The sequence below is a fragment of the Sebastes umbrosus genome, chromosome 7 (genome assembly GCF_015220745.1).
Source record: "Sebastes umbrosus isolate fSebUmb1 chromosome 7, fSebUmb1.pri, whole genome shotgun sequence".
Taxonomy (NCBI): Eukaryota; Metazoa; Chordata; class Actinopteri; order Perciformes; family Sebastidae; genus Sebastes; species Sebastes umbrosus.
The window spans coordinates 4,187,049-4,211,503 of NC_051275.1; the positions used below are offsets into that span (position 1 = coordinate 4,187,049).

General features: G+C 41.7%; 2 protein-coding genes across 2 annotated transcripts in view; both read right to left on the reverse strand.

Moving 5' to 3' along the window:
- Window positions 1-994: 994 nt before the first annotated feature.
- Window positions 995-7,889, reverse strand: mlnr (motilin receptor). The gene is made up of 3 exons (XM_037774389.1): window positions 7,384-7,889; window positions 5,974-6,814; window positions 995-3,392 (listed from the first exon to the last, which is right to left on the reverse strand). The coding sequence occupies exons 2-3, from the start codon at window positions 6,755-6,757 to the stop codon at window positions 3,085-3,087; spliced, it is 1,092 nt and encodes a 363-aa protein (XP_037630317.1). The 5' UTR covers window positions 6,758-6,814; window positions 7,384-7,889; the 3' UTR covers window positions 995-3,084.
- Window positions 7,890-12,718: 4,829 nt separating this feature from the next.
- fndc3a (fibronectin type III domain containing 3A) overlaps window positions 12,719-24,455 on the reverse strand; it is a 58,042-nt gene continuing 46,305 nt past the window's right edge. Inside the window, exons 19-26 of the mRNA XM_037774365.1 lie at window positions 24,172-24,347; window positions 23,897-24,010; window positions 23,583-23,732; window positions 21,439-21,785; window positions 19,667-19,879; window positions 19,192-19,358; window positions 16,309-16,433; window positions 12,719-15,251 (exon numbers count right to left, since the gene is read on the reverse strand). Coding sequence (XP_037630293.1) covers window positions 14,928-15,251; window positions 16,309-16,433; window positions 19,192-19,358; window positions 19,667-19,879; window positions 21,439-21,785; window positions 23,583-23,732; window positions 23,897-24,010; window positions 24,172-24,347 — 1,616 coding nt within the window. The 3' untranslated portion in view covers window positions 12,719-14,927. The remainder of the gene's footprint in view (window positions 15,252-16,308; window positions 16,434-19,191; window positions 19,359-19,666; window positions 19,880-21,438; window positions 21,786-23,582; window positions 23,733-23,896; window positions 24,011-24,171; window positions 24,348-24,455) is intronic.

Consider the following 24,455-nt stretch of genomic DNA (forward strand, 5'->3'; position numbering starts at 1 on the left):
GTGTTTGTTGTCTTACTGTCATCCAGCTGGGACAACAAGAGCACAGAGTGAAAGTGAAGTGGCGCTGGCACACGCCTGGCAGAGAGACATGACTGCCAATGGGTGAACTAGATTAACCATTTCCTTTTTATGTTCGCACAAGATACATTACCTCACAGCCACCAGATTCCCTGGGCTCTCCATTAAAGCAGCATTTGCAGATTGGCCACACAGCTCGGTTTGGTAAAGCTTTGGGTTTGGGGAGGAGGAGAGAGAAAGAGAGAGATGGCCCCAGAGGCCAGAGCAGCATGGCTACAACAGAAGCCAGCAGGAAAGATAGTAAGTGATCCCCTGCAGACTTTGTAGAAGGAGTTGTCACGCAGACCCTTAATTCTCCTGAATAACCTCCATTTTAGTGCAGCTTCCTGTGGCCACATGCATGGACCAGCAGGCACAGGGAGCCAAACAGGAAGCGAATATGCGTTACTGATAATTTGTGGAAATGGGCTGAAAGGGGAAGCTGATAAAGATTTCATACAGGGAGGCGTGAAAACCAGAAGCTTTAAACTACAAGAGCGGTGTTTATGTAGTTTAAACGCAATATTTGACCGATCTAAATCCCAGGAGATGTTTGATATTGCTGTGATTGGTCTTTACCAATGCATAATACATACACAGTTTATCTCTCCTGACAGCAGCAGTCTTTGGCTCCCCCCTCTGGGGGAAAAGAGCATTACACTGAAATGATGCACTGTGCAGATGTGTCAGAAAAGAATCATTTCCCAGAAGAGATAGACTTAAATTGCAACAAGTTTCATTGGGAGATGAATACAAATTAAAAAAAAAAAAAATACTGCAAAACAGTATGGTATGGCATTACAAAGTTCTATATGTGTAAATCCATGTAATTGCCAATTCAACACATTCCATAACTCCCTGTCTTGTTTGTGGTTTAGTATTAAATTAGGTTCTTAATCTCTAAAGGCTGGTATATTTCTTTAATAATACAGAAACAATCATAAAACACGTTCCAACTGTTAAAATGAGGCAGACGCATTCAAAGGCATCCAAACTCTTTGCTTGCAAATCAGTTTAAATATGTTTAATGCGTGAATTAAAAACGTATATATTGTCATCTCAGTAGCTTAATAACAGGCCTCAAGACTGATACACGTTTTGAAAACAGCCTTGAGATGAAGGAAACACTGATTACACCGTAAACAGCAGCAGTAATATAATATATAATATAATATTGTAATAATTGTTTGATTACTTGTCAGTTTTGAAAGAATAATATATTTTGCTCAGGAGTTTATGTCCTCATTAACTTAATAAATCTCTCAGGAAATATTTTATCACATTTTATCTATATTTATGATTATTTTTATTATTCAAATAAATCACTGTCTATATGTTAAAGATCCCACAGATGAGAGGAAGAGGTGTGTTCAGTATGTTCAAGGTTTGAGAAGAAGTCATGACCTGAAAAGTTGAGTGGAAACAAACAAACTGTATATTTCTAATGCTGAATGATTGGAGGTGGTGTGAAGAAGGCCTGAGGGAGGTGTTGACAGCTCTGGACGAGCCGCTCACAGACACTCTCTTCATTATCAGTAAAGAAAATAACCATCAGAGGAGTCGTGCTGCTGCTTGCTGATCTTTCCCCAGGTGATGGCAGGATGCTCTGTGGCATATAAGCTTTTACCCGCTGCCTCAGACAGAGATGAATGGCCCAGTGAAAAAAAGAGTGTCATGAGGATGAGTCAGCCCAGAGCGACTTTGTCTCTTTGTATTTGTGCAAACCAAGGCCCGATGATTCATGGGCAAAAATCACGACAGTTCTTTTTTTAAAGAACAAGATGTATGCTAAACAGAACCTGGAAAACTCTGAGTTTATTTTGGGATTAGACCGTGTTCAGGTTAAAAAATACATAACTTTGACGTTACCTTTCTTGCCAGAGTGCACGAGGTACAAAAGTGTACAATTTCTAATCCAAAATGCAACATCACAGACGAATTGTACCATGGTGTCAAGATTATGCGAGTGGAAGCAATAAAAGCAATAAGCTTTGCCGCTGCTGACAACCTAATATCTTTATTCCTCTTTGAAATGCACTTAGTGCAGCCATTACTTTGAATATGGTGATGCAGGGACGTCGGTCGCCAGCCTAAATCTAACTCAGAGCCTAGGTAATATAATATAGCTGTGTCAGATTACATGATGGCCGGCACGTACGCAAGCCCCAACACCTCAGGGCTCAGGTGGCCTCGCTATCACACACACAAACATCAACTGTCCCATTTTCATAGTAATCTGCTTTTATGAAGTTTATGTTCCATCTATTCACTGGAGAGATGGTACACAACACACACACACAACACACACACAACACACACACACACACACAAACCGGAATAGCCAATTTCAGATCTTCACAACTAATGGACCACAGCTAATAGGTTTACTTGTGTTGTTTTTCTTGATTTATGAGAACAACAAACAAACCGTATGATAGCAATTGTTCACCATACATTAAACTAATTCAATCTACAATACAATTAAACATCATAAATGAACAGTCATTTCAAACGTCATCTGTCATTAACAAAGAGGGACCACTTATTAATCAGTGCCGTGGATTGATGGTAATAACTGTGAACTGAAACGGTGTGTGTGTGTTCAATAAGCACTGACACCGAGCAAGAAAAAACAAGTAGCAGCACATAATGTAGAGGTATATATACTTTTGCATGAAACAGGAAAATGTAAACTTTTTCGCTTGGAATCCACTGAATTTCTATTTTCTTGACAAAGAAAATAGAAATGTGACATGGTTTAAAATCATCACCCAGTCTCTGTGAACAAAATGCCACTGAGTAGTAGTAAATCTGATTTTGCATTGAAGTGCAGTGGAGCTCTCAGCCCTGCTTCCCCCCCCCCTCCCCTCAGAGATAAAATGGAACAAACATTCCTCTTCTACACATCTTCATTAAGTTTCCTGTTTAGCTGCAACTCCTGAACTTTAAAGAAGCCTGCAAACTCTCCCTCAGTGATGAAGTCAAACAAGCCTGTCAAAACACCGCTCAAGAGTGTGCTGAGGCTCCTCAGACGCCGGTCAGGCTTTCGTTCATGGTGGAGGTGTGGTCGATGACGCAGAGCTGTCTCTGGCCGCGGAGGGCTTGTCTGGGCCGCTGATGCAGCAGGAAGAGGCGTTTGGCGGCGGCCCTGTACTTCCGGGACATGAGGTTGTAGACGACGGGGTTGATGGAGGCGCTGAGGTAGCAGAGCACCATGGAGGCCATGTTGAAGTTCTGGCTCAGCATGGCCGTGTCGTAGTCGTCCACCTGGGCAAAGAGGTTCCTGCCGATGTGGTAGGGCAGCCAGCAGATGATGAAGGCCAGCACCACCACGACTGAGGGGGAAAAAGGTTAGGAGGGGGAAAGGAGTTTCATTTAAGAATTGGATTTAAAGGCATAGTGTGTTGGATTTAGCGACATCTAGTGGCAGGGTTGCAGATTGCAACCAATTGAGTACCCCTCCGCTCACTCCTCCCGTTCCAAGACTGCAGTAAAGTGAGTCGCCAAGTGCAAAACCGTGGTAACGCCGTTTGCGTGGCTCAGAAGCCATCCTTATTATAATAACACTACTTTAGTCAGACGGCGGTTGGCGGTACCACGGTTTTGCACTCTGCGGCTCACGTTACCGCAGTTTCACAAGTATGTTGGAGAACTACGGTGGCCTTCAGGTAATGTAAAAACATGAAAGGCTCTCTCTAGAGCCAGTGTTTGGTTTGTCCGTTCTGGGCTACTGTAGAAACATGGCGGAGCAACATGGCAGACTCCATGAAGAGGACCCGCTTCCTATGTAGATATGAAGGGCTCATTCTAAGGTAACGAAAACACAACAATTCTTAGTTTCAGGCGATTAAACACTAATGAAAACATAGTTATGAATATTATATTCCATTTCTGCTAATAGGTCCCCCGAAATGTTACACACTGTTCCTTTAAGGAATAGCTTGACATTATGGAAAATATGCTTATTCCCCCTTCTTACTGAGGGTTAGATGAGAAGATTGATACCACTGTCATGTTTGAATATGAAATATGAAGCTACAGAGAGCAGCTGTTAAGGTAAGCTTATAACATAAAGACTGGAAACAGGGGTAAACAGCTAGCCTGGCTCTGTCCAAAGATTTAAAAAAAAAAAAATCCTGAATGCGACTGGATACGCAACTATTAAAGTTATAGTCAGAAAATAATAATAATAAAACAAAAACATTCATAGTTCAAAAATGAATGAAGCAATTTCATAAAGTTTCATAAACACTCAGCTAATCTCGAGTACTTCATTAGGACTGTGTGGGAGTGGTTTGATACGATTTAATTGACAGCTGCATCTTTCTAGCAACAACCAATTATGTTTCTTATATTGTTAAATTCAGATTTTTTTTTTTCAACAGAGCCTTGTCCGCTTCAAACCAGTGAGAGGATCAATATACACACAAATCCCACATGTGAAATGACCAGTGTTACTGAGCTCATTCATCATAAGAGGCTAATCAAGAAAATTGGTTTTCAGGATCTTTAAGTAGGCTAACATATATGACCTATGGTCTATGGTAACCTTTGAGATTTATTAATGACCAGCAGCAATTAACATCAAAAGAGCTTCTCCTCAAACCCACGCACAAACACACACACACTCACACACACACACAAACACACACACTCACACACACACACACACACACACACGCTCGACCTCCCTTGTTCCCTGAAGTGACGTTGGCCTGTAATTGGACCCAACAATGAAGTCACATTTTCACAATACAGACAAGTAAGCCAGCTGATCATTAGAGCATACATGAACGCCACTGAGGAGAAAATGTGTCTCAAATAAAAAAAAAAAGAACAAATCTTCATTTAGCTTTAGAAAGCCATAAATCTCCGTGCTGGGTGAGGTAATCACTGAGTCACTGATATTGATCAAAAAGCCCCTGCAGATCAAATTACCATCATTTTGTCTGATGGGGGTAGTAATTTCTATAATGACAATAAATGCCAATTCAATAATTAAAAGAGAAGTATATGTGGCCTACATAAGCTTAATTATTTGTCACCCATAAATTGAAGACCTACATGGTGGACTCACTGAGTGAACAGAATTGATCGTGTCTTGTCATACGGGAACAGCGGCAGATTAAAAAAGGAGCCCCGGACTGTGGGAGCATGTAAATTTCCATTATGGTTGATTTATGGAGGCCTCTGATGACAATCCAATTTGTGATTCAACAAATGTGGATACAAATGGCAGCGAGTCTGACAACACGAGCTCTGCGCACTGTGTGCTCAGCTAATGAACAGCATTAATATCCTAATGGATGCCTCTTGATTAAATATTTGGGTAATACAGATTGGCCTGACCACGGTCCTTTACTGTAAAACAGGGTTTCCTGCACAATATGCCAGAGCTGCGAATTAAGCCAATCAGTATGTGCAGTGGCAGGACATGATTAGCCTCAGACAAAACAGAATAATTACCCAGCTGATATCGACAGCAACACACATGGCACCCGTCCGCTATCCTCAAACTTGCAGGATAAAAGCAACACAATGACCTGAAAGCACTTACAGAGAGCTGGATTTAACAGAATAGGTTAAACTGCTTTAGGTTTTAAATGCAGTGCAAATCAGTTCTTTAAATATGTGTGAAAAGAAAAGTTACATTTGTTATAGCAAACACACAGAGCAGAGCCGCTGCAGGAAACAAGAATTTCCACAGTAATCTGTCAGCCTGTTTTTTTGCTTCAGCAACAATAAAAGGCAGATTGATTGTGTGAAACAGATGGATTTCTGGTTTAAGCTTTTTACCTACAAAGAAATTTTACATGCTGTCACTCCTGAATCTGAATTGTCTGCCTTTTTTAGCTCTTGGAAAGCAGAGAAAGGTTTTAGAAAGCATAAAAGAAACATATATCTGTCGGCACTCACCCAGGATCTTGACTGTTTGCCTGTGTGACCTTTCCCGGGCCAAAACACAGGTGCCTTGCAGGTCATTTTTGCTTTTCCACAACTTGCACCCGATGGAGCCGTAGAGGAAGATGAGGCAGAGCATTGGGCAGAAAAAGTAGGTGGTGGACACCCAGAGCATGATGTGCAGCTGCCCGGAGCTGATGGCGTAGTTGGTGTGCTTGCACTGCCCCGTATTGTAGTCTGGGTGCGTGTCATTGTCATACTCCACCCCAACCAGGAAGAGCGTGGGAGCTGCAGAAACCAGAGCGAAACCCCATAGGGCGAAGATGATGTACTGGACCCGGCGTCTGGTCAGCAGCACTTTGCTCCTGAGGGGGAAGCTGATGGCCAGGTAGCGCTCGATGCTCAGGGCCGTGATGTGAAGGATGGTGGCCGAGGTGCAGCCCTCGAAAATGTAGTGATAGAAGCGGCACACCACCTCCCCAAACAGCCAGGGCACGTACTTCCACAGGCGGTAGAGGTCAAAGGGCAGGCAGAGGAAGATGATGAGGTCAGACACCGCCATGCTGGACAGGTAGAGGTTGGTGGTGGTCTTCATGTCCTTAAAGTGCTGGATGATGAGGATGGTCATGGTGTTGCCAGTCACCCCGATGATGAAGATGAGGATGCAGATGACAGTGACGGGGATGAGGGTGGAGGTGGGGAACAGGGAGCCCTCGTAGTGGTGGTCGTCTATGTTGTACTGGTCCATGGCCTCTGCTCCACCAGCATGAAGGTCCACCTGGGGTCTGGTCCAGGGCATGCCAACCTCCACTAAGTGCCGGCACAGCAAAGTGTGAAATCAAGACTCAACAAGTAGCTGAGGAGAGAAAGAATTGATCATTTCAAGTTTTATGTCTTTTAACTACATTATGTAGACTTTACATTTCTGCTGACATGCTGTGGAGATTGTTTTAAGCATTTGTTTTAATTCCAGGCAGCTGTTTCTATTCATTTATGTACATTATGCACATCCGTTAGCACTAGCAGGATCTTGAAACGTGTTACTATAGATAGATAATTCATAACAGTGAACATAAAGTCTGCATTATTACTTTTTTTCATTATTGTTTCAAGGTAATGTAAGTGATTTTCAATTATTGCACTGCATTTCCTTGTAGCAATAATGTAAACTCTGACAAAGATAAATACACAGTTTATCATTACACAACTCAAGTGTCTCCTTCTTCATTTTCATACCACACAGAAATGAATGGAAATCAGTGGATACCTGGAAAAATATATAAAAAAATGTGCAACATGATTTTTGAAAAATTGTTAGCTTCAATAGAAAGTAAAAGCAGCTTATAATAAAAGGGCTACAACATGCAAAAATCACTGGTGTGATACTTTAACTTCAACTCAAAAAGCAAAAACTGGTGACTTTACCTTTAAAACTGAGCTGGATCTCTCAAACCTTTTGACTTTCTTGGTCTCTGTTGTGTTGCTGTGTGTCGATGGAGAAGCAGCAGCAGCAGCAGCAGCAGCAGGAGGATCTCATGAAGTGGCAGAGCCGGTCCCTGATGCTCAATAACCAGTTGAGCTCTGGTGAAAGACGATGAAAGGAGCACCTCCTCCAGAGCACCCTGAGGAGTCACGGAGCAACAGGGAGGTTGTCTGCTATGTGTGTGTGTCTAAGTAATCTCTGTAATCAAATGATGACGGGACGGATGACGGTAAAAGGCATAAAATGGAGGGAATAAGGTTTGAGGGAACCCCTCCACCACTGCTGCTCCTTTGGGAGAGTAAATGCAGATTGAGGATCATACTAATCTGGACTGAGAATAAATTCATTAACATATATAGAGGGATAGAACTGTATTAATTAATGCATCAATCACTGAAATCCCAGCGTGTTTGCCAAGCTGTCTGGAAGTAGTCACTGAAAAATGAGTTCTGTGTTTGCTTGTCCACCAGCCCCATCTGTCTCTCTGCTTGGCTTCATCACTCCACACACCCACCAGCTCATCGCTTCCTCTTCACCCTCACGTTACCAATCAGGCTTGTTATAATAAACCTAACTTCAACGATGGAATGCCATTCTAAGAATTTACATAAAGTTTAGTCAGTACTTAGGGGTGTAACCAGGGCCTAAAAAGGTCAAAAGTTGTGTGTCTGGTCACGGTTTACAGTCTGGTTTCATTAGATTACAGGCTGTGACCTCCAGCGAGGCAGTGCACGGTGTGTTATTGACTTCACATCCCACTAATCCACAAATTCTGAGGTTTTCAGTGTGATAGTTTTGGTGTGAGAGTGTTCTAAGCTCTGCGGATCAATATGACAACTGGATAGTTGTGCCTCTGTGTGTGAATTGAATTTTTTTCAAAGAATGGCATTCCCCAACTAGTGTGTTGCAAGAAAAAAGGCCATGAACATGGACAAGTGTGTGTTTTCAGTTCCTGATCTACAGGTTTTGTGTGTGTCCAAAGAAACATTAGTCACCAAAACCTGGATGACCTGCTGGATGACCAGCCGTGTGCTCTTTTGGTTCAGAGCCACCACATCCATTAGATCCAAATGAACCGTTGCAACAAGAGTCACACTGACATTGGGGCTGTATTTGTGTGTTTACTGAGCTGATCCACAGCCGGATGCACCATTCGGACCTCGGGAGAGCCAGCAGGAATGTCCCTCCCCTGTCATTGTTTACTTCTGTCAAGGCAACACGACAGGGAAAAGCTTGTTTGTCCTTTTTTTTTAATGGGTTTCCAGTCTGTCTCTCAACAAAAGCCAATGTTAACACAGAATGGTGACCGAGACGAGTAAGCCCACTTTCACCCTCATTAATCATGGCTCTCCTGCTTACACCACTTAGGTGTGCTTGCGCAGCGAACAGGAACTCTTACAGACGTAGGCAAAGTTGTTGGTACCCTTCCGTTAAAGAGAGAAAAACCCACAATGGTCACTGAAATAACTTGAAATTGACAAAAGTAATAATAAATAAAAATTTACTGAAAATGAACTAATGAAAATCAGACATTGTTTTGAATTGTGGTTCAACAGAATCATTTTAAAAAACAAACTAATGAAACTGACCTGGACAAAAAATGATGGTACCCCTAGAAAATATGTAAAATAATGTGACCATAGGGACATGTTAAACTAAGGTGTGTCCTGTAAATAGCATCACAGGTATCTTCAAACTTGTAATCAGTCAGTCTGCCTATTTAAAGGGTGAAAAGTAGTCACTGTGCTGTTTGGCACCATGGTGTGTACCACACTGAACATGGACCACAGAAAGCTAAGGAGAGAGTTGTCTCAGGAGATCAGAAAGAACATTATAGACCTTCATGTTAAAGGGAAAGGCTATAAGACCATCTCCAAGCAGCCTGATGTTCCTGTGACTACAGCTGCACATATTATTCAGAAGTTTAAGGTCCATGGGACTGTAGCCAACCTCCCTGGACGTGGCTGCAAGAGGAAAATTGATGACATATTGAAGAGACGGATAATACGAATGGTAACCAAAGAGCCCAGAACAACTTCCAAAGAGATTAGAGGTGAACTCCAAGGTCAAGGTACATCAGTGTCAGATCGCACCATCCGTCACTGTTTGAGCCAAAGTGGATTTAATGGAAGACGACCCAGGAGGACACCAAATCATAAAAAAGCGAGACTGGAATTTTCCAAAATGCATATTGACAAGCCACAAAGCTTCTGGGAGAATGTCCTTTGGACAGATGAGACAAAACTGGAGCTTTTTGGCAAGTCACATCAGCTCTATGTTCACAGACGCAAAAATGAAGCATCCAAAGAAAAGAACACTGTACCTAATGTGAAACATGGAGGAGGCTCGGTTATGTTATGGGGCTGCTTTGTTGCATCTGGCACAGGGTGTCTTGAATCTGTGCAGGGTGCAATGAAATCTCAAGACTATCAAGGCATTCTGGAGCGAAATGTGCTGCCCAGTGTCAGAAAGCTTGGTCTCAGTTGCAGGTCCTCAAACAGGATAATGACCCAAAACACAGCTAAAAAACACCCCAAGAATGGCTAAGAACAAAACATTGGACTATTCTGAAGTGGCCTTCTATGAGCCCTGATCTAAATCCTATTGAACATCTGTGGAAGGAGCTGAAACATGCAGTCTGGAGAAGGCACCCTTCAAACCTGAGACAGCTGGAGCAGTTTGCTCACGAGGAGTAGGCCAACATACCTGTCGACAGGTGCAGAAGTCTCATTGAGAGTTACAGAAATCACTTGATTGCAGTGATTGCCTCAAAAGGTTGTGCAACAAAATATTAAGTTAAGGGTACCATCATTTTTGTCTAGGCCAGTTTCATTAGTTTGTTTTTTTAAATGATTCTGCTGAACCACAATTCAAAAACAATGTCTGATTTTCATTAGTTCATTTTCAGTAAATTTGTATTTATTATTACTTTTGTCAGTTTCAAGTTATTTCAGTGACCATTGTGGGTTTTTCTTTCTTTAACGGAAGGGTACCAACAACTTTGCCTACGTCTGTATATCTTATTCCAGAAGCTTTCATTCAGCACATGCACACACAATACTGTGAGGTGTAGCAGCAGCAGCAGCGCTGAATTCTGACATCACAACAAAAGAAAGAACAGACAGAAGAATTCTCTCTGTACTGACACTAGGATCAGAATTCTTAATGCTTTGGACACACGTTTTCTTGTCCTGAGAGACCTATTGAAAGAGGAGAAAAGGAGGTAAACAAAAGGTAATAGACCTGAGGACAGAAAAGGATGAAAGCTTTTTCCATTGGTTTAGAGGGATGTTGTTGCATATGCCTGTCTTTATCATCTACTGTGAAAAGTAGGGCTGTCAATCGATTAAAATATTTATTCATGATTAATCGCATGATTATCCATAGTTAATTGTAATTAATCGCAAATTAATCCCACGTTTTTATATCAAAATGTACCTTTAATGGAGATTTGTCAAGTATTTAATACTCTTATCAACATGGGAGTGGGCAAATGTGCTGCTTTATGCAAATGTATGTATATATTTGTTATTGGAAATCAATTAACAACACAAAACAATGACATATTGTCCAGAAACCCTCACAGGTACTGCATTTAGCATAAAAAATATGCTCAAATCATAACATGGCAAACTCTGTAAAGGGGAGACTCGTGGGTACCTATAGAACTCATTTTCATTCACATATCTTGAGGTCATAGGTCAAGGGACCCCTTTGAAAATGGCCGTGCCAATTTATCCTCTGAAAAATTTAGCGTTTGGCGTTTGGAGCGTTATTTAACCTCCTTCGTGACAAGCCAGTATTACATGGTTGGTACTGATGGATTCTTTAGGTTTTATAGTGTCTTATAATGAAAAGGTGTTCAGCAATGTAGATTTTCTTAATACGATTAAAGCAGTCGGTCCATAATGTGGAGCTCATCTGATTCCTGTTTATGTCCCTTTGTTAAACTGAAAATAGTTCCCTTACATTTCTTTTCCAACAGCTCTATTTCTTGGTTGGATTTGAGGTTTTTAATGATAAACCATACGACTATTTTAGACCAGGCAGAAGCCAACCATGGTGCGGGGTATCCTTGTTCATACTTATGCCACCTACCACCTAAGATGCTGGGGTCCCTTCTTGTTTTCTTTTCTGAGTTTGTTTCTAGTCAGTTTAGTAGTTTAGCAAGTAGCAGCTGAGGCAAGTACTGTTGCTATCAATTAAGGCTGCAAGTAACCATTATTGTCATTATTAAATAATCTGTCAATTATTTTTTGCTTAATTGAAAGTCTATAATTCATCAGAAAATTCTGAAAAATGTCCCATCACAGTTCCCCAGAGCCCGAGGCATCTTCAAATGTTGTTTTGTTCGACCAACAGTCCAAAATCAAAGAAATATTCTATTTACAATGATGAAAAAGAGAGAAATCTTCACATTTCAAACATATTGACAATTCCTTATTCACCTGAAGTCCTGTTACTTAATGACTGCTCCAACCTGGAGCTCTGTGTTAAGCAGAGACGTCTCTGGTTAGCCGGCCTTACAGCTGCAAAGCGACTAATAGCTTGCAGATGGAAATCTCCACATTCTGTCAATATACAAAGATGGATCTTGACTTCTTAGATATAGCAGGTATGGAACACTGGGCTGCAAACATGAACTTGGCAAAAAGAGAATATATATCACATTGGAAACAAGCAATCACTACAATTAAATCCTTCATATAATTGTTCTCCGTGTCCCAAAGGTCTAGGGTGGGTGGGATGGGAGGGAACCATAAGGGAGGGATTTGAGGGTGAGGGGAGGGGGGCGTAGAAGTTTATATTTAAATGACTTTTTGTTATTGTTTGTTGTTATTTTTCTTCTTCCTGTTTGTTTGTTTTTTTCGTTTTATTTTTTCTGTAGCTGCTTGCCAATTTTGTATTGATTAGTACATGGACATTTGTGATTATATTTTTTTGTACTCTATTGGTGATCTATCAACTGGTAACCCCACCCTATATCATTTTGCTTAAATACCAATAAAAAATTGATCAAAAAAAAAAAGAAGAAATCTTCCCATTAGAACAGCTGGAACCAGTGAATGTTTAGTGTTTTTGCTTAGTAAATCACTTAAACATAATGGATTATCAGAATAGCTGATAATGAATTATCTATTATTGATATAAATATATAAATGTGATTAAATTGTTGATTGGAGCTACGTTTGCCTGGCAGCCAATCAAAACCAAGTATTTCCATGGTTATGATATAGTTGATGAGTAATCCAAAGACAAACAGAACTTCAAAAATGATTAAGAATTATAAATCTTTTATTGTGCATGGATCCTTTGTAGATATCATGGCTATACAGATACACTTTAGATACATATCTATGATTATACATTTTTCCCATAACGAACATTTTAAAGTGATATGTCTGGTAGTATGTATAGTATAACAAATTTTCATTTTGGAATGTACGGTGTATGAGGTAACTGCAAACATTAAAATTACATAAAAATGGTCTCTATTTTTGTGCATATTTTACTCATTTTTGTAGCATTTTGTTGATCTCCCCAACCAAAGGTAGTAAGCCCAGGGTGAAGAGGTGTTAAAATGGCACACATTGCAATCGCTATCAAAAATAGGAATTTGAATTCTTTAAATGACAAAGAGGAGACATTTGCAGAATGTCTGAAAGACCAAATCATGTAATTATCCAAGACGTTTTGCAAGGTACCTGTATTTCATTTTTAAGGTTGCAACAGCAGTTATCTGCCCAAAACCAAACAACACTAGACCCTACAGCCAGATTACCACTGAAAACTCAGCGTCAGAAATCTGTTACGAATACTTAACACACAGAGAAAAGGCAAATTTAGATTCACAGGAAGTACATGATATAACACATTTTGTATCTGCCATTTGCGTTCCATGATTCATGAGTACTCAGGATTTATTATTTTCTCTGGAGAGTATTAACTTATATTACTTCAATATTATAAAAAAATATACTTCACACATGTATGACCTGACAAAAGAAAAATCAAAAGAAATCATAAGTAATACATAGAACTACTTTTCATTTCTCTCCCAATTACGTATGTTTTACTAACATCAAATAAATGTTGCAAAAATAAAAGTAAATAAAACACGTTTTAAAGTTTTCTAACACTAAAAGAAAAACATCAAAACTTAAGAGAAATTAAGAAAATTCTCCCGAGATTTTTTTCCTCTCCAATTAAGGCCTCTGAAACAACTGGTACATACTTTTTTTTTAATCCTCTGTTTTTTTTTTTTTCCTCTTTTTTTGCTGAGATCAGATCAGCTGTTTCAGTGACACGTTATGTGGTACTACAACTTTTAAAACACCCAAAACACAAGTAGGGTTGCACAATCTCAAAATGTGTTCTATAAAATGCATCACAAGACCAAGACGCAGTCAGTCGAGGTTTTCTTTCACTAAGGTGCAAAATCAATTACTGGGGGGGGGGGGGGAAACAAAATAAAACAAAACATACAGGTAAGCATACATTTTTTGTGCTGAACAACAATATTTCGGAGTAAAGCAGCAGTATAACTATATGATAGTAAAAATAATTAGAATTCACTGTTAGTTTGGTTTTTGTTTGTTTTCTAACTTTATACTGAGCATTTTTTTTCCCTCAAACTTACAGGTCCTTGTGTCTTCACTGTACAAAAATATACTAACATTTCTCCAGTCATTTTTGCATCCTTAAACATTCTGAACATCAAAAAGGTTGGAAAGTGCTAAATGAACGCTCTATAGTGTGAACATGATTCTCATTTAATTTCTCATTAGACCCCCTTAAACTCCAGCAGGGGGTTAAGTCCCTTCATCTGGCCCTGAAGCCCTCCCAGCCGTGTACCTCTGTGGCACCAACTACATACAGTATACACATCTGAACACACACCCCCACTGTGCAAACACTGGCCCACCAGGTCCCAGGATCAAATAGCACATAGGCTAATGACACACCTACATACTATTTTTTGGAACACATCTATCAAAAACAGTTTCATACTGGACACATAAATGGAAATATAAATAATGACTATTTCTATACACATATATATATATCTATATATACTGTAATCAACAAGTACATGAGTCGAAGCGCACCTCCCCCCCATTAATAAACCATATCCCTGCTCTTTCGGAGTTCCTTTTGCGCAGGAAGCTGATCATGATGAAACAGAAATCTGAACTGAACAACAGATACCACAGAGTTGGGACGGGGTGACAAAGGCAGGAGAGTCAGGAAGGTATCACAGGTGCCAAATAAGGTGTTATAGCCTCGAGTTTTAACTGCTATTCAGCGGTCACTCACCAGCCCCCCCACCCCCCACCCGCTGCACCCCAATGCGGCTAATGCGATTACTCTGTTGACAGCAGGAAAAGAAAAAAAAACAAGAGGTACAAAACGAAGAAATACAAAACAACAGAAAGAGGGGGGAAAGAATAAAGCTATAACCCTGCAGCTGGGTGGCGCAAACTGCTTATTTAATGACAAAGTACTGGATGACGAAAGCGATGAGGATGGCGATGACGGCAAAAACCATGAGGAGGAGGAAAGCGCACTGCTCGTCCGTCAAGCTCCGTCTGGCTCGGTTGGACTCCGTGCCGGCCCTGGACCCCGAGCCGGCCGCGCCGCCGCCCACCGCCACGTCGTTCCGCTGCGGGGAGAGGGTCACTGTGGGGCTGTATGGGCCGCTCAGCTCGGGGGCGTCCTGGCACTGCCTGATAGCACACACCCGGAAACGGTAGTCGCTGTTGGGCTGCAGGTTCTGGACGTGGAAGGATGTGGCAGAGCCTTTGTAGGCCTGCAAACAGGACGGGAAGAAAAGAAGAAGAAGTGTGATTAAAAATTGAAAATAAGACAGGAAGAGAGCAAAAAATATATACTTGTTTGTGTATTTTGTAAGTGAGATATTGTAGAGGAATTATTTGTGTCTCTTTCATCTTTCATCATAATGTTTATGATAATATGTCAATGAGGGAAAACTGTTATTCAGCTGCTTTTAGGAATATTGGAGAATTGAAGTTGATTTTTTAACTTGTACTGGACAGTAGAGCTGACATATTCCTTCCCATCTTACTGCTTCTGCCTAATTGGATGAAATTATGTAATAACTAGACAAAATGACAAAATGTGGGGAAATTCATTACATATTATGTTCAAACAGATTATTACAAAATGAGGATGTCATTACATAATGCCGTGTTATTACATACTGTTATGTATCCCTCTTTCAGCTTTGACTATTGATCAATTTACAGACTAATTCCTGATTATTAAGTTATGTTGTTTGTTGCCTTGGATAAAAGGCAAAGCCATCTAGCTGTTTGCCTCTGTTAGCTGACACACCCACAAGTTTTTAGAGAAGACTGAAGCAAACAGCCTCGATCAAATTGCTATCCTCCTCAGCAAATGAATAATTCCCATTTCTTAAACAATGGCTTTGGAGTCTAGGCCACTGAGACTGACAATGAGGATGGAAACAAAGTCAAGCAGGATGGCAACCACATATTTCAACATCCTGATTCAATTGCCATGTATGATGCGGTGAGATTAGCATAAGCCTGCAGTGGCCATTACTCCACGTTAACATGGCTGGAGGCCACTGAGAGGGATGAATGTGCTGGCAGGGGCTAGACACCTGGGAGACCTCATGGATCAATGACCTTTGCATAATGGGCAATTTAAAGCCAGCGGTGACTAATACAGGACACCGCAAAGCCATGGTGAAAACATTAAGGCCCTGGATCCGCCTGTGGCCTGATCTGCATAAAAAGACCGTTGTGATGAATGTCAGGTCAGCCGCAGGTAAGGACACAAAGTAGACGGAGTACCGAGCCTTCACACACCGACGTCAGTACCTGTTTAAACTCAGAGTTTCCCATCATGCACTGCAAGGTGTAGATGATCGGGTCCCCCTTCATGGGCGATAGGGCCTCCCATGTGACTTCGCAGGAGTTGTCATCCAGACGCTCCACTTTAGGGACTGGAGGGGTGGAGGAAGAGAGAGCAGATGTAATGGAAAGTACTGCTGAAGGTAGGTGATATCTGCAGTAACTCAATGTCTGCCACTTAAAACTAAAGCCATCAATCGATTTGATCAAGAAAGGATTTCTAATGAGGAGGCAAAAGTTATAGTTTGAAATGTATAAGTGGCACACACATGCCCTCTGTGAAGGGCAGTGCGGCATTACTGGCACTGAAATGTGTGAAAAAATACCCACAACTCTATTTTGGTTTGAGCGTAACCTACAAAACCTCAGGGTTAGAGTTTAGAAAAACACATTTGCAAAAGCCGGTTGTAGCTTTGAATTCAAAAAGGCAAAATAAAAGACACCCAACTTCCAAAATAATTTTCATATGTGCTGTGAACTTTCTGTTTTGAATCAGAGCTTTGGAGGATTTTTTCAAAGTGGGGCTGCTACAGAAACCATTCGCTTTAATACGAGAGAACGTGCTTTGAGATGTGCAGTGAGCTCAGCTGATGAATTAAGAGTGAATTCTAGACAACGGACATGTAGCTTTTACAAATTAACAGAGCGCCATAACTATGAGTCATGCTCCTCTTTAGGTAGGTGGCATTTTAAGCGAAAACAACAGAAATCAGTGGTTGTTTTCAACCAGTAAAGTGGTGGTACCCTGGTGTGGTAATCATGACAACACACAGCGAGAGGGAGGATTTGAATCCTTTTTGGCATTATGAAAATAGGCTTTAAAAGGGCTAGTTTGGGTGTTTTGAAGTGGGGTTGTTTGAAGTACCCATCCGCAGTCTACGGCGAGCTGTCTTAACATTCAATAGCTAGACTGGATATGTATCGCAGATATCTGCAATTCAATTCTTCCTTGTCAAAAAGAACATTTCAAATATCTACAATTAAATTCTTCCTATCCACAATTGTCGTTTCAGATATCCACAACGTCATTCATCCTAGGAAAAATGACATCACCTTTGCCATCCATGTGTATCAGGCTTTCAGTGATCCACAATTGCGTCTTTGATATCTCAAATGAACAGTCTGGATATCTGCAATACAATTCTTTCAGATATCTACAATCTAATTGTTACTCGTCATCATTTTAATTTCAGATATCCAATGAATATCCAAAATACATTATGACTAGTAAAATGTCATTACAGATATCCACAATTATGACTAGTAAACATGCAATTTTAGATTACAATTAGATAACAACTAGATTGTAGATATCTGAAATGGGAGTTCTTCCTAGTGAGAATTCTATTGCAGATATCCAGAATGTTCATTCTAGATATGAAAAACGCAATTGTGGATATCTGAGACAGAAAGCCTAATACACATGAATGGCAAAAGTGATGTTATTTTTCATAGGAAGAATGACATTGTAGATATCTGAAATGTTCTTTTTGAAAGGAGGAAATAAATGACAGATAGATGCAATACATATCCTAGCTAGCTAGTGAATGTCAAAATGGCCACTTGTACTTTTTAAGGATTTAAAGATAACTTAAATTTAGTTTTGACAATTAAAGTTGTAGATATCTTGAAATACAATTTATACTAGTGAGAATGTTATTGTGGATATCTTTGATTACCATTCTGACTAGTGAGAATACAATTTTGACTAGGAGAAATGCCATTATGGATATCTAACATGTAATTACAGACAGGAGTGTGGTTCGGTTAAATGTTAAAACGGCGTGTCATAATAGTTAGAGCATCACCTATGGTAGACAGCGGTTGACATGCCCCCAGTTTGGAGAAACAGACGGACAGGAGTACCGGCACAGCAGCAAAGCAATGTAATGCTGTGGACGGAGGCAGCAGCAAAATGTATTTTAGCCACCTAAAACAAAGGCCCACCTAAAAGTATACAATGTATTTAGAATATTTTTGCTGGCTTCAGTTCCCCTTCGGAAACTGCTGTCTGACGGCGAGGTAAAGTGGTGATAATATTCTAAATATAGTGTACACTTAAACTGATATTAATTTTTTTTGGTGGGCCTTTCCTTTAGGTGGATAAAATACGTCTTGTTAACGTCCCCGTCCTCAGCAGTACATTGCTTTGCTTCCGTGCATTCCGTTAACTCCAAGCTGGGGGGTTTGCCGACCGCCATCTACTGTATATAATACACTGACAACCCCACTTCAAAAGACCCGAACCATCCCTTTAAACTTAATGTCATAACGGTTAGTCTGAATTCAAACAGTTAATGGTGGAGAGTCCACTTCACCGTGTGGGGAGACAAACATTGTTGAGTAACACTGACAAACTGGCACATGACTGCTCGAATCAAAAGAGGTGCCGCGCTGAGAATAAAACCCACGTCCTCATTACTGACTTCAATGTGTAGGATCAAAAGAGGCTTTGCAGAGGCTGGTTGAGACCGGAGCACGGCGCTGAACAACCCGACTCATGATGACAGCCGACAAGTGAATCTCTGGCTGCTGGGTCTTAATCAAATGCGAGTCAAACTTGGGTCAACTGAGGTTAAAAGCTGAGCACACTGGCTGTCTGTATGTCAGCAGTGAGTGTTTGTAAAGATAATCAGAGCTGATCTACATCAGGTAGAGAGAGAGAGAGAGGGGGAGAGAGGGGGAGAGAGGGAGAGAGAGAGAGAGAGAGAGGGAGAGAGAGAGAGGGAGAGGGAGAGGGAGAGGGAGAGAGAGAGAGAGAGAGAGCAAGAAAGAGATAGCAAGATAGACATGGATATATAGAGAGAGAGATATAGAGACAAAGGAAGAAAGAAAGGGCTGCCACTGTACCTTTCACAGGGGCTGGAGGAGAGCGTGGGGTGGTGAATGTGTAAACATTGGAGAAGGGCCCTTCGCCCGCCTCATTAAAGGCCTGGATGCGGAACGTATAAGAGGTAGACTCATTAAGCCTCTGGACTTTGTGTGTGTGGCATGGTCCTTTATACGAGGATATAAATCTGCAATGACAGGAACATGAAAAGGAGAGAGAGAGAGAGAGGGAGAAAGGGTTTAATGAGCAAAAGATGACAAAAAGCAAACGAGACGAGTGACTCCTCTGTCAGGAAATATACAGTGGCATAAAGCACATCATCAGTTCCCGTCTCCTTCTACTGTAAAGACACTCCGTCTGGTGCGTTACTTCCTATGTACCCCGCCCTCCTCGATACAGCTATCTGAGGCTTTTTGCTCAAACACCGGTCCTCCTCTCCTATCGGTTCATCTCTCGTCAGGTCACTTCCCCTCGTCTGGCTAATGGGCCACTGACCTGCCGCTCTTGTCCCCCATCTGCAGCTGATACTGGAGGGCGTCTGAGGTGGCGGCTTTGGCTGGGCCATCGCCCCACTTGAGCCTGAGGGTCTGGTGGCTGAAGGCAGTGCACTCCAGGCGGGGTGGCTGCGGGGGCAGGGGCTTCGTCTTCAGCTTAAAGGTGTGACTAAAGGGGCCTGCTCCCAGGCTGTTCAGGGCTTGGATTCGGATCCTGAGGAGAAGAAAAGAGATGTCGACATCAGAGAGCTGCGAGGACTGAGCTGACCTGAGCAGAAAACACTGCAGCGGCTGTCACAGTGGCATTAACGGTATTTTATCTGGTCGGCAGATGTTGATGTTCAGCCTCTGTTAGCAGTCAGACTGTGGCACATTTTTATGTTGTCTTGGCTTTTTTTCTGGTTCTGAACACACTCACGCTGGCCAAAAGCTGGAAGTCAGCACTTTAATTCAGCCTCAGTCTTTGTTTCATTGCACGTCCAATGTGTAGAGCCAAAACAATGAAAAATATGCCACTCTCCTACAGCTTCCAAAATGCTCTGTAGAACTGCCACAGTTCACTGCATATAATTAAACCAGTATAAAATACATCCCTGTGCGGATGACTTTCTTAAAATATTAATGCATGACGGACATTTTATTTAGTTTTACTCTGCATAACCTGAGTTACCTGAAAATATACATAGGTTTATAATCTTGAATCACAAAGAAATACAGACAGCGTGATACTAGTGGAGCTATAGTAGGTTTGTGAAAAGAATGGTTATGGTGTCAGGTCTGGACACCCAAATGTTTCCCAATGCCTAGTTCACACTACACAACATTAGCCCGGATTTTCCGCTCCCCGACAAAAGCCCCAGATCAGAGGCAAATCGGCGATGGCTCAACGCTCGCACATCGGGGCTCGAGCGTCATGTGTGAACTGCTCAAAGATGTGAGCCGAGAGGCTCACCAATAACTCACAGACACATTCCAGATATCTAGCAGGCTAAACATCTACAGCTACAGTCAATGAGAGCGCAAGATACGGGTTGAGGGGAAACCTGCGGGAGATACAGAGCAACGATAGGAACTTACTGTATGTGCTGCAAATGCAACACATACAGTAAGTTCCTACTGTTGTTGTTCCAAAGTTGTTTTTGCTCCTAGAGGAATAAATAGTAAAGAAAGGAGTGTGGAAACCGGTGGAAACAGGCTATTTTTGTGAACACATGTGCCAACAACAACATCAGCAATGTGTCTTGCGTAAGGTGTCACGTCATTTACTGTGTATTTCTCACGTGTGTTTTCGTGACAATAGTTAGTTTGGAGACCTCATCGGGGATTCCTCCTGGTGAAACATCTTGTAGTGTGTGACCTCCTGTCGCCGGTCAGTCATGTAGTGTGAAAACCACAATGACTTAAAGACTCACGATTACAAGACAGCAAGTTGTGTTGTGTGAACAGTACAGTGATCTGACGACTTAGTCGTGTAGTGTCAACTTAGTTTAAGCAGCTGCCAGCTCTTGCCAGAATAACCTGGATTTACAAATGTAACCAATTCTATTTTGCTTCAGTTGTCTCCAAAACATCAAAGACCGAGTTAATATACGAGTGTGGTGTGTGTGTGTGTGTGTGTGTGTGTGTATCACATTCTATGACTTGTGAGCACTGAGATCTAACAGTCTCAAAACTGTTCGCTGTTGTTGACATCTGAAAGGTGCAAAGTTGTGTCGTACAAGCGTAATGCAGCATTGTGTAACCACTTTGAGTGTACGATGAGTCAGCACCAACCTGTAGCTGGTGTCGGGCTGCAGATGCTGGATGATGTGTTTGGTGACGGGACCAACGGCAATGGGCTGGCGCTCTCCGAGGTCAATCAGGTAGGACGTGATCTCAGAGCCGTGATCACATGGGGGGTCCCAGCTGACGCCCAGGCAGGTGGACGGAGAGTAGAGTGGCGGCGGCCTGGAACCGCCGTCCTCATCTTCCTCGTCTTCATCTGCGTCCACCGGAGTCTCGTACCTCTGCAGCTCGGATTCCTTCAGCGCGTAGATGTTGCTGACGGCTGCAGGCACGGAGCAGGGCGTCTGGCACAACACTGCCTCGCTGAAAGGCCCCACGCCAGCCACATTCACAGCCTGCACAGCAGCCAGACAAAAGAGCCAGCTAATTAAGTCAACTCTCACTTGTGACGTGAAAGGACACGTGCAATGTCCTTGTTTGACCACAAGGTGGCATTCCAATGTAAACATATCTGCTTAGGGTTTCAACAAGTCCTAACAAGTATATTGTTTTTATATTCTAGCCAAGCCATAATGTGAAAACATAATAAATAAAATGACATATTTGAAATACTAGGCCCATATGGGTTAGGTTTTTAATCAGCTTTTATGATTAAAGTCTGGTTTTATAGCCTGACCAGAATGTGTGGTATTTAGGAATGGTCTCAGGGTACGAGTACTGCATGTACTGTGACCAATCAAGGCAGGGGGGAAAATAAGCACACTGCAGGTGTTATAACCCATAAACATCGATCCATTCCTCCTCTGTTGGACCACAAACAAGGCTACAAGAGTACAGCACGGCCTGAGATTTCATCCTGAACCAGACCCAAAGGACAAAGCCAATGCTGTCATGCCAGAATCTGTCTCTTCTTTTACACAAATGCTGGCTTAACTGTTCACAGTCTAAAAATGCATTCAGTGCAACAGCATAATAGAGACATGGTCTACCTCGCTGCTATATCAGCCCATTCATCATGATGAAGTAACTAACTGTAATTACGATTAGAAACAGTGGTAATGTAGCTCTTAGCACGCAGTAGTTAACCAATTATCACAGGCAAGCACACAAAAATCAAACCTCTGCCCACCAATACAGCAAATCCTAAAAAGCAAGCATCGTGATAAATTAAAACTGACTCATCACTTTGCACTGATGTGAGAAGAACATGACGTCAAAAATCAAGTTCACCAAATGTTCTCCTAATCATCGCCAGCCAACTAAACCCACAAAGAAGGAATCTTCAAAAGCTGACAATCTGGAGACGTACAACTTGTCTCTTACATATTGTATTTCATTTTTTTACATTCTCCATAATTACCAACCAAAACACAGCTCCTACCTATTGGTATGATGTCATTTACCTTGATTGCAATGTTTTTGGATGATTCCGATCACAATTATGAGCACTGAGGTGTGACATATGAATTTATGAGTAATGGATTTTCTAGTCCAACTGAGGCAGGACTGTTTCTCCAGATCTAATTTTTCCAGATATTTCCTACTCAGCACAGGACTAGAAACAATCCACATAGTTTAAATGAGGGTTTCTCAAACATCATCATGCTTTAGTGGGGTTGGATCTTTAACCCTGACAGTGTTAAAATCACGCTTTATCAATTGAGCCACAATGGCACAGACAGAGAGCAAAAAGCTGGGAGAGTATTAGATGTGTTGAGCTTTTTCCCCCTTTGTTCCCCCCCCCAAAAAAAAGAAAGAAAAGAAAATGAGATCACAAGAGAGTGAATAAATCTATTTCCATCAAATGATGATGAGAAGACAGATTTGCATATTCTTATTACTGACCTTGCTGTAAAAATCCCCCACAAACCTGTAAGGCCAACAAACCCCCTCATGTAATCAGATTTATTCTCATAGACCCTCATGGAAAATTCTTTGTTGTTTCACTGATCGTTGCTGTTCTTACCCAGCAAACTCTAGTCAAGATACCTTGTACTAATCAAATTATTGTGAAATTAAACTATTCTTCATTTTATTGGGAGCCACCTGGATTCTTAAGACAAAAATAATCATACTGAAATAATTAAAATAGGATTTATGAGGTGAGATCTGATTCTGTTTTTAGGGTGTGAGAACAGATGAAAATCAGCCTAGGGCTTCATGAAATAAATAAAGTGTTTCTTAGTGCTCACCTGTACCCGGCAGAAATAGTTGGTTGCAGGCAGCAGCCCCTTCATTTCATGGCTGAGCCCTTGTCCACTGTAACACATCTGCATGCTGCCCTCAGCAGCTCCCCACTCCAGACGAAACTCTGTCACCGCAGCTCCGTTGCAGGGTGGGGCCTGGAAGACAAACACCAATTAGAATGCCCACCAACATTTAACCTGATGACACAGTTTAATAATAATAATAATACAGCTATATGCAAGTTTTCCAATATATCCTCTGGATGATGCATGTGATATTATACTTTGTCAGTGGGGAATGGAAGTGGAGCTAGTCTTACCTCCCAGCTCACAACAACACAGCTGGGGGATTTGCATGTGGTGGAAGGAGTCTTGCACTGCTCAGGGGCCCCGGGGCCGGTTGTAACCTCACAACGCTCCGATAGAGGTCCAAACTGTCCGCACAAAAGAACAAAAACAATTTAATACAACAAGAAATAATCATTTTAAACGTTTTTAAATCAGATTTAGTGAGAGAGGGTTGAACGCATGTAGCAGAAAAAACACAATCCCTTCTCTCTTTTATTGATAGATCTGTTTTGACAGTCTTTCTCACCCCAGCCTTGTTCGCTGCCTTGAGCCGGAAGCTGTAGGTTTTGCCAGGCATTAAGCCTCCCACAGAGCAGTCCAGCTCTGGACCCTGGTAAACCTCCCTGCTCTCCTCAGACTGCGGCCCACTCACTTCTACACTGTAGCAGGACACTGGGCTGCCTCCGTCTACCTGAGGGGGACCTAGGAAATATGTGCAGCCAGTGCTTATAAATCAATATGTGCTTTAAAAAAGGGTTTTCCAAGAAAGAAATGACACAGTATATACACAAAGGCAAATGTACAAACAGC